The sequence below is a fragment of the Leuciscus leuciscus genome, assembly GCF_965113295.1.
Source record: "Leuciscus leuciscus genome assembly, chromosome: 5".
Lineage (NCBI taxonomy): Eukaryota > Metazoa > Chordata > Actinopteri > Cypriniformes > Leuciscidae > Leuciscus > Leuciscus leuciscus.
In genome coordinates this window covers 49,133,181-49,143,465 of record NC_138729.1, presented here as the reverse complement: position 1 = coordinate 49,143,465, position 10,285 = coordinate 49,133,181, and the positions used below count along the sequence as shown (strand labels likewise).

Sequence of the window (10,285 nt, the reverse complement as noted above, 5' to 3'; positions counted from 1 at the left end):
CAACACATGCATTAATATAGACCAAGAGCCACATTCATAACTCCTCATGTTTGTTTGATTTGTATCCAGCAGCCTGGAGCAGTAAAATGCTTTTTTTTCCTTCACTGATATCCTCGGTTTCCCACTGAATCAGCATCTCTTCAGACAGAAGCTGACTGCCCTCTAGAGGAACACCGAGCTGCTGGTTTAGTTCAGTTCTTCAAACTGCATTTTCCACACGTTTCAGAATGCACTGACCAGATACATCTTTGGTGTCGTGTCGTGCATTATGCACTTAATTTAAGTGTGTTAACTGCTGAAATCCAGCATGATACAATTTGGAAATAAATAAAGTAGCCTATTACATTTTTGTATAAATCTAAAATTGTGCATGAAAATATCTTAAACACTTTGGATAATCCCGCATGTCTTGTTCAACAGTATTTCGCTCTTAAAGGGATAGTTCGCCCAAAAGTGAAAACTCTGTCATTAATTAGGCTACTCACCCTCATGTTGTTCCAAACCCGTAAGACTTTCGTTCATCTTCAGAACACAAATGAGGATCTTTTTGATGAAATCTGAAAGCTTTCTGTGCCTCCATTGACAGCTAAGGGCTGCCAACTCTCACACATTCACCGTGAGACTCACGCAATTGACACTTGTCACATGCTCTCCTCGCGCCACACATCCATTCTCACGCACAGAAAAATCGCGAAGCAAAGAGGACAGAGCAGGTACTTATGTAAAAAAAAAAAACCTCAGCTCTCAGATTCTGTAAATGTTATGGCACGTGGGATCCGATCATATTTACTAGCTATTAGTAAATAAACACGAATGAACAATGTTGAAAGATACAGTACAACTTACCGAAATGTATATTCCTCATACATAATATCGACCAATCAGTGTTTTTCAGCCGTGGAAAGGTGTCAATAAAACAGCTGGAGAACAATTATGTCACATAACATTTACCTCAGGAAAGCCATTTAAGCTAATGACCATAATATAGGCTATAGCACGTTAGTTGGCTAGAAAAAAAGAGCTATATGAGTATTTTCCTAACTATGTGTACTATTACATATGCTATTTATTATATTTTTTCATATATCGTTAAATAAAGTTGTTATTATAATATATAAAAAACGCATTATATTTAATTTGAGTTATTTTTAACCTTAAATCATACCAGCTGTATGTAGCATTAGGTGACTTTTTTTTTTTCTTGAGAAAAAACTATTTGTCCAAATGAGTCAATAAATCAAATCACAAGAATTGAATCGAATTGAAATCATGAAATTTGTGTCAAGCAATAATAATAAAAAAAACGTAGCTAAGCAGAAATTGTAGGCCTACCATGGAAACATTGTATTTGTATTTTGAAACATTGTAACAACGATAAACTAATGTATTTTAGTAAGTTACTTAACTAGATAGATATTATGTTTTCTTTCTTTCTTTTTTTCTTTCTGTGGAAGACAGAAGTAAGCGCGTGCTGGAGAAGCAGTAGGGGCGCGCAGTAAAGAAAGTTACAACCCAACTTAGCCTATTTATGATTTGTATGCTTTTCATACTATGCTTAACCATGGCTATTTTTAGCTATACAATTGGATTTATCTGACGTTTTGACTGATCTAATCCAGGTTTTAATAAACTTGATCTAAAAATGACATTTCGGCACAAAATATTATGGTAATAAAAATAAAACCTAAAAGTAACCCACAACGTTCTGGAAAGAACGTTCTTATTTGGTTCCAAAATATAACCAAATGAATTTGATCTTGCGCGTTGCTGCCCTCTGGAGGTTAAACATTGAGACAAGAGTGACGTCAGCCATTTCAAAAGAAGAAAATTAATCGTTGCTGAAAAAAAGTCTCAATGTAAAAATAATGACAGATGAAAGCTCTGTAAAATTAAACGGACGGTTGCATGGGATCCTTAATGAGACACGGTAGAAAAGATCAGGAGAGGTAAAAAAACTCCTCTAACACACCACATGGTGGAGCCATGACATCGACACAAGGTAGGATACATTCTATCGTAATTATAGGACAACAGAAACAATTTTTTCAAAGACACATCTTTTTTTTTTATTCAAGCTTGAGATTGTTTGTTTTCTGTGAGACCGTGTCTTTGTCTGTTGTTTTCAGCATAACAGCAATGGTTGACACATTGATCTTGAAAATATTACTCCTACTTTATATATAATCATATATTTTACTATATACTTTATCCCTCATATACAGCATATTTTCAAATATCAAATATTCAGGCAGGTTAAATTAGGCTATATTAATGTAATGAGATAGAAAAAAATAGAATCACATGCAATCCTTTCTGTCTGTTTACCACTGTATATTTACACTCAGCTGGGCAAAAATCACCTGGAACATGTGCTATAGCTGTTCTGAGATCAGACAGGGTTGTGCTATGACATGAATTCATCAATAAAGCAGTGAACAGATTTGTCGAGCAAAGTATAACTAGGAAACTCAAAGAGGAAAAACCCGCTTTAGACTTAGTGGTGGTGAAATAGGAACAAACTGCAAGTACGTGACAAAGTTGTACAGGTATATCAGCTCACTGATTCTTGAGTACTGGGACTAAAACAGGCCACACTAATGAATGTGCCAAGGAATTAATTCCTTTGGATTTGTTCTATATAATTTCAGAGGTATTCCTTTATGATCTGCTGCTTAAAATGTCTTTTTTTCCTCTTCGTCAACACCGACAGGTTAAAGTGTGTACTGTTAGGTCAAATACTTTTTATATGACGAGACATTACACTGTAAAAATGAAGTGATAATACAGGAACAGACTGTATATTCCATCTCTGACATGCTTGACATCGGAGTGTTGATTTTGTTTTTGCATGGATCTATTAATTGGTGTTGCTAGCTATTAACAGGCCTAAATGGCAGCTAAAACTGTGGGCCATTTTGTGCAGTACAGCTCAAGAATCAGTGCTGTTTTGCTACCGCATGTTGCATTGTTGAATGTAAAATCTAAATGCAAAACCAGTAATGTGCAAACAAAACCACCAAAAATATACTATTTTTCCAAGCTTAATAACCAATACAGCAACTCTGATTCCATTTTTCTAGAGACGAAACTACAGTCGCATCTTCTCATATATCCCTCGTGATCTTAACAACTACTAAAATATTTCCAAGTCTAACAGGTGATCACAAGGAAACTCTATCAAGTGACACGCATATAAGAGATAACTCAGTTCACAGTGTTTCTGATGGAACAGTACCGGCCAACACCTAATGTGCAGCACATCACTGATACCACTATTTTCCAGGTTTTGTCTTCAAGTTCATTATTGCTCAAGTAATTCTACTAACCATACATAAAAAGCACCAATTACTTCATTAAATTTAAAAGCTAAATAACAAACCATTTACAAAAATTAATTTACCAGGTTGGAGCACAAAATTCTAGGTGTTGCTTGAGTCTAAGCAGCTCTCTTTTTAATTAAAGCCGTTCCACAAAGTACATTTGGTAGACCGTGGATAATCCACAACCCTTTGTCTGTACTGTGATTCTACTCTGCATTATTAAGTTCCTCTATAAGTTTGTGCCGATCACAAAATCACTAAAAGTATGTTAATAATATAATATAATATAATATAATATAATATAATATAATATAATATAATATAATATAATATAATATAATATAATATAATAATGCCTGTATTAAAAATACACTTTTTTTTCTTTTTTTTTGAGATTAAAAGAAATATAGTTCCATATTTCTTTAGCCAAAACATTTTCAACATTTTTGCGGGACAATGTTGGCATTCTTTTTTTCTTTTTCTTTTTTTGCATAGGAAAAAATATTCAGCTCTGAAGTAAATAAGTACATAATTCTGTAGATTGATAAAATAAATATAAGATTGTTTTTTTCTCTCTCTTTTCATGAACAATAAAAGAATATCAAAAGAGAATTGCTACAAAGAAACAGGAGGGCAGTAATTGCCAGTGAAGCATAAATGAACAAAAGCTGGGTCTAGATACCAAGTTAATGAAAAAAACTAAAACAAATAAACAACATTAATTACTCATATTCAACATCTGATGGGCAATATTCCAATATTGAATAATACTGACCTTGCAGACATGAATACATATTTTTTCCATTAACAAAATACATATCTACAAACATGTATAACAAATAAGCTTGATATATTTAGATATGTACTATTGTGAGATCTATGCTTTAATATATAAAAGGTGCACTTGTTTAAATAATGTCATCTAAGAGATGTGGGTTGGCTACCCAGTCCAAAGTTCGTGGCTCGGAGGCTGCCATTATCATGCACATAAACTGCTTGCCGGTCCTTTTATCAATAGGGTAAATAGTAGTGGGCGTGAACCTTCTGTTGCTTTCAACAAACTCGCAGAGTTTTTGGTAGACATTGGGATACTCGTGGCGAAGAAACACCCCTCGTATCCTCAACTCTCGCTGAATGTTGATGAAGCAGATCTCCCTGGCTTTCCTTCCCTCCTCACCTTCCTTGTCAATGTCAGCCATACCTGGTGGTGGGGTCAGGATCAACGTCTCCATGTCACTTTCCTTCCGATGGACCTTCTTTTCTGGGCTGTAGGAAGCAAGAGCAATCTTGGCAAATTTCCTGACGGTTGGGGCTTGGACCCTTGGCGATGGTCCGTCAGGCACTTTATCACCAACAGCGATGGATACATTCAAGAGAAAACATTCATTAGGGTCATATTCCTTTCCCGCCTCTTGGAGCTCCTTGCAATATTCCCCAAGGTTATCTTTGAAGCTCTCCAGCTCACGGAGAGATAAGTATGTTGGCGTCATGACTAGACTTTCTAGTCCAAACTGAAGGAAATTTGTGGACGAACCCGGATTTGGAAATCCCAAAAACAGGACACCCCTGCCCCGAGACAAGTATCCAACTTTGGCTATACGGGAGAAAGCTTTGTGGACCTCTGCGGTCTCTCGGCAGTGCTTAATAATGTGGCGACACACACTGCCGATTCGCCCATAGAGGCAGCTCTCCTTGTGGACATCCCAGTCCTCGCGGCGACAGTTGCGAGAGCAGTAGTAAGTATAGCAGCTGTGGCAGGATTTAAAGTAGAGGCAGGCGTTAAACAAGGTCTCGGTCCGACGGCATTTATTGTTTGAACACATCATCGTGTCGTCCTCATCTGGACTCTGGTCAGGGGAGCACTCTTCTGTACTTCTCAGCCCATCACAACTCCCATCAGTGTCTCTTAGTGTTTCAGGATCTATCTTTATTGACGTGGGTTGTTTGTCAAGGGGCATGCCACTTTCAGATCCTGCCATTGAATCCTTTCTCGCTGAAGATACTGCTTCTTCTTCATCAATGAGCTTTTTGAGTTGATCAAGGAGTTCCTCACTGGTCCTGGCTGGAGGCTTGTAATCGATGACAAGGTCAGCTAGAAGCTCATCGAGCTGCTCTAAACTTTGCTGTAGGGATGTGCTGCCGTGCGGTTTCTCTTTGGTAGATTCTCCAGAGCGGGATTTTGCGTCACGTTGAGGGGCTTCTTGATTTGGGGCACTTTTTGAATCCAGCACATCCCAACTTGCTGAGCGTCCTTCTGATTTACTAAGATTACCTGGTCTGATATCATTGTCTGTGATGGTAATTTCAGGTGTGACAAACCACAGCTTACTGGAAGAGCTCATGGCCTCAGTTGGACTTTTGTCAATCAAAGAGTTTTCAGATAAGGACAGAGCAGCATAACGCCTTGGTGAGCTGGAAAGATTGACAACCACAGGTTTAGGTCTTTCACTTGAAGTTTGTATCCCCTGACAAAGAAGATTCTCATCACTTTTCCCTCGAGGTACAGGCTGTTCCCGCTCTACGTGGGTATCGAGGATGTTATCCCAAGATCTTGAGTATGGTCTTGGGTCTGTTACGGGTCTTGCTGGCTCCATGCATGGGTTGGCGTACCAAGTTGTGTGCTTTGGCTCTTGTTTAACTTTTGTGGGAGTAACCTGTGAGACATACGAGGAAGGGTAATGGCTAGAGTAGCCGGATACCTCTGAGCCGTACCAATCCTCAGATTGTGGCTGCACCACACGGGCATGTCGTCTTCCCTCTGTGTAATATGCCCTTGCAGGAATATGATGCTCCATTTGTTGCGTGTATGGGTCGGCCATGTAGAAGATCCGAGGAGGCGTTGTTTGAATCTGATATGTCCTTGGGTCATCGCCATAGTAAGTCCTTGCTGGAGGTGTCTGTATTATATACGCCCCTGGCTCACTTGCAGCATAGTGTTTAGAGTACGCAGGCTGTCCAGGGTAATGGTAGTGGTCAATTTCTGAGAAATATGTCCGGGAAGGTACAGTATGAACAATGTGAGTCCTTGGGTCTTGTACATATTGTACTTTAGGAGAGTAGGGTTGGCTTGGAATGCTGTATCGGTCATCTTGATAATAAGTCCTTGATGGAGCTGAAGATCCATACTTCCCCAAATCCTCTGCATAGAAGAATTTAGTTGGCACGTTGGGGCTTGAATGAGCCCTTCGTTCCCGTCCATAGTGTTCCCTTGGCTCCCGTGGTGAGGCCACCTTTTGTAAAGGGATCTCCATAGGCTGCATGTAGCTGTTTGGCATACTTTGTGAATACTGGTACGCCTGCCTGTACTCTCCCGTGAAGGATTCAGTGGGAGTTGGTGTCCTCGAAGTGGAGAAATGGCGAGGCACTGTCAGACTCCGACTGCCACTGCTAGGATACTTCTGCCAAGGTATGTCCACATGGCATGTAGCTGCCTTTCGGCCACCTTGCTGCATGGCCGACTCATCCGGTTTGATGTCCACTCGGCACCGAACATGAGGACTAGTAGCAGGTTTATCTGGCCTTCCTTCATCAGTGCCTTCAGACACATACACAGGGGAATACCTGCTTGTATCACTCCTCTGCGGCTGCAGTTTGATGGGGTGTACTTCATTCAAATGTGCCCGTGTGGCAGCATAGGAAGACTCTCTTCTTGGGGAAACTTCTGGCCTTGGCTGAGTGGTTTTATGTGCTCTTTGAGCTTCCCGACCCCTCCTTGCCACTGGAGGGGAAGCACCAAATGATACAGGAGTTAGGCTGGTCTGAACCCGTGAGGCACTTCTAGATCTCGTCCTCCTCTTTTGTTCTGTCACAGCAATTTCGCCAGACATCTCAGCAGTCATTGGCTGGGAGGTGAGACGGTAGCTAAATATGTCTGGGGAAGAAAACCGATGGAGTCCATGCCCTTGTTGGCGACCTAAGGCGTTCCAGGTAACATCTGGATTGGCCGCGTACCTTTCAGCCCTTCGGTATGGGTACTCCATTGCTATTGTATGATATTGGAGTTTGTCCATAGACTCAGTGTCAAATCTACGGCAGTGCCTCTTTTTGCTTTTTCGGGTGTTCTCCAGTTTCCTGATGGATGGGGAATCACATTGTTTTGAGGGATGACAGGCTTTGGAGTGGGTCGAGAGGGAACTCACTTTGACATCTTGATACACAGTTGATACTAATATGTCAGGTGGATCTGTGCGTGTCATCTTAATGAGACTCTTCTAATTTTCCCCATTAAATTCGTTTAGGTTAAGGTTCCCTGCAAGAGAGGGAGAAAACAAAACAGAATTAGTTGCATTAAAAAAAGTTGCATTCAAAACTGTTGCATGAAAAAAAAAAAGCATGAATGCAAAGAGTGTTTTTGGGAACTGGATGATAACCACAAAAACACAATACTAATTTTAAATAGCCTAAATTTAATATGGTCAACAATAACAGCACAATATTTAGTATTCTATAGTTCATTAGTATCGCATAATCTTAGGGAGTAACTCATCAAGAAGAGATTCAGTGCAGATGTACGTGGCAAATAAACTCATTTCTGATTCTGAATGGCTTCAACTGCATTGCGTTGTTCAGCAAAATAAGTTGGCAGGATGTATGCGAGTAAATTGGAGTTGGTTGCCAGAGGATGATGTTTCCCCTGGCAACAACATCATCTCATAACCATCATAGTACAAACAGTGAGAGGGCTCAACAGAATTGCACTGAATCCCTAATACAAAAACCCTTCTTTTCACATATGAAATGGAATGGTAAATCACTAAAGAACCCTTATGTAAATCTAAACCTTTTTATCTCTTATGCTTGGTTTCAAATTCAACTTTCATCAATTCAAATCTGCTGGTTGAAGGCAGGACAGAAATAGTGTCTTGAGTCTATATTAGGCTCTTTGAAGGCTTGTCTAAACAGGTGCAATCATTTGTCACGAAGAACGGTATCGTACAAAGTTCCTGCGGTGTGTTGTAGAGGACACAACTGAAATAATGCATGTAGTCATTAAAGATACAATCAAACCACCATTGATGAAGCACCTCATCCGTGTCGTTCCTTCGTTAATTATTTTCTCCCTTTTCAGGAGTGTTACACAAACACTTCAAATCACATTTAGTTCCACATCGTAAATGTCTATTTTATTGCAAAAGGGAGATTAAATCGTATTCAAGACCTTCTACACACTCCCCCACTGCTAAGTTTATCAGATTCAGCTAATCACATCGTGTTTTCTACGACAGACATTATGTAAAGAAGGAACTGAAACCTCTACAAACATGTCTATCCCCAGACGCTGCTTACTCTCAGAGCATTTGTCTGGCAGCTTTTCACGTTTGTGTCACACAATCGAGTAGCTGCATTTGTATGAAACACCCGCTGTCTACCAACATACGCATAAGCCCTGTTCGGACGGGACTAGTTTTCTACAATTCTTATCACTCGACATCTGTGATTTCATGTACTGATTCGAACGGGACTAACATCTCCATGTTTATCACAGAGGTGGGGGTGTGGATGTGGGCCTTACAGACATACATGTCATTTAATTAATTAATTTTTTATACATTTTTAATTTATTATAAAAACCCTATTTAAGTAAACTTCAGGAGAGATCTATCAGAGAAACCTAGACAAGTACTCTTACCTGACACTGATATTAAAAATGGGCGATTTGGTATTTCAATGGTATTCAGATGGACTGATATCTCAGCGATTTGGCTCTATTTATTAATTTCATAATTTTTTTTGTTGGATACCATCCATATTGAAATTAAATGAAAGGTGCGCAAACAGTAGCTCCAAAAACACATGAGGAGAAGCGTTAGGATAATACAACATCAGCAATCACAGACATTTGCATTCGGACGGTATTCAATTTCTCAGAGGACTGTTGCATTTTTGTGTGTGTGAGAAACACACAGACTTGGCAGATTTGGACGGGATTTAAATCGCAAAGTACGTCTGTAAAACACGTTCCCCTCGAAAACTAGTCCTGTCTGAATAGGGCTATAGTCACCAGAGTTGTGTGCAGGATAATGTCTTGTCCTTGTTGTTCCCTGATTTGGAAATGCATCATAGTTCATAAAAAAGAATATCCATTTGTACTTGAAAACAGTCTAAGAAAAATTGTAGGATCAATTGGCAGATGGATAGCTGAGATGATGAAAGGAAATCTAGTTTACAAACCAAGAAACGCAACCTTGCTGTATTGTCTTGGTGAGAAGGTTAAAGTTAGTTAAACAGTCAACAAGATGCCTGAACATAACTTTGAGTAATGCATCTTGAATTTGGTAAATATCGTAAAAATTACTTTTGAAAGATTATTTGAGTATGTTTTAAAAGAAAACTACTATTTCACTCTATCTACATCAAAATTGCATGTTTAATTCAATGCCATTTCTATGTAATCATTTGTGAAATTTACTAGCAATTTCTGAATGAAAATACTACACCATTTTTTTTTATCCAGTACAGTTTTGCTATGAAGGTTAACAGGAGCATTTGTCCAGCATCTCAGTGAAAATCACCAAATACAGCAATGAGACTCAAAGAAGTCAAGGCTTATCCGTGGCCTTTGACCTTGTCATCTGTAAAGTGTGTGAAAATGCCTGTACTGTGCCATCTCCCCTCTCATCTCACGACTGCTGATGCCAGCTGACCCTTTTAACCCAGCGCAGACTCCGCAGAGATACAGATGGATGTGAATTATTGAACATATGAGCCTCTTTACCACCACATGTTTCCTTTATAGGTGCTTTTCTCTTTACTGAATACACAATGCACTACATTAGATAGATCTATCCATGAGGCATCCATTAAATACATGGAAATCTGACTTTTATCCAGCTGTAAAATTTAAGATTTAAGAATCGTTATTGGTTGTTCAAAACGAGATAAATCTATATTTGTATTACTTAGTAGACATGCAAAATCACAAAGTGGTGGGGTCAGCTTGAATAATTTTGCATGAGAAACTATAG

General features: G+C 39.1%; 1 protein-coding gene across 2 annotated transcripts in view; it reads right to left on the bottom strand.

Annotated features, from left to right (window-relative positions):
* Positions 1-3,680: 3,680 nt before the first annotated feature.
* The window catches only part of ajm1 (apical junction component 1 homolog), a 37,116-nt gene continuing 30,511 nt past the window's right edge, over positions 3,681-10,285 (bottom strand). For both annotated transcript variants that reach the window (XM_082171061.1, XM_082171060.1), the window contains one exon: positions 3,681-7,569. In XM_082171061.1, the coding sequence (XP_082027187.1) occupies positions 4,229-7,516 (3,288 nt within the window). In that variant the 5' untranslated portion in view covers positions 7,517-7,569 and the 3' untranslated portion in view covers positions 3,681-4,228. The remainder of the gene's footprint in view (positions 7,570-10,285) is intronic.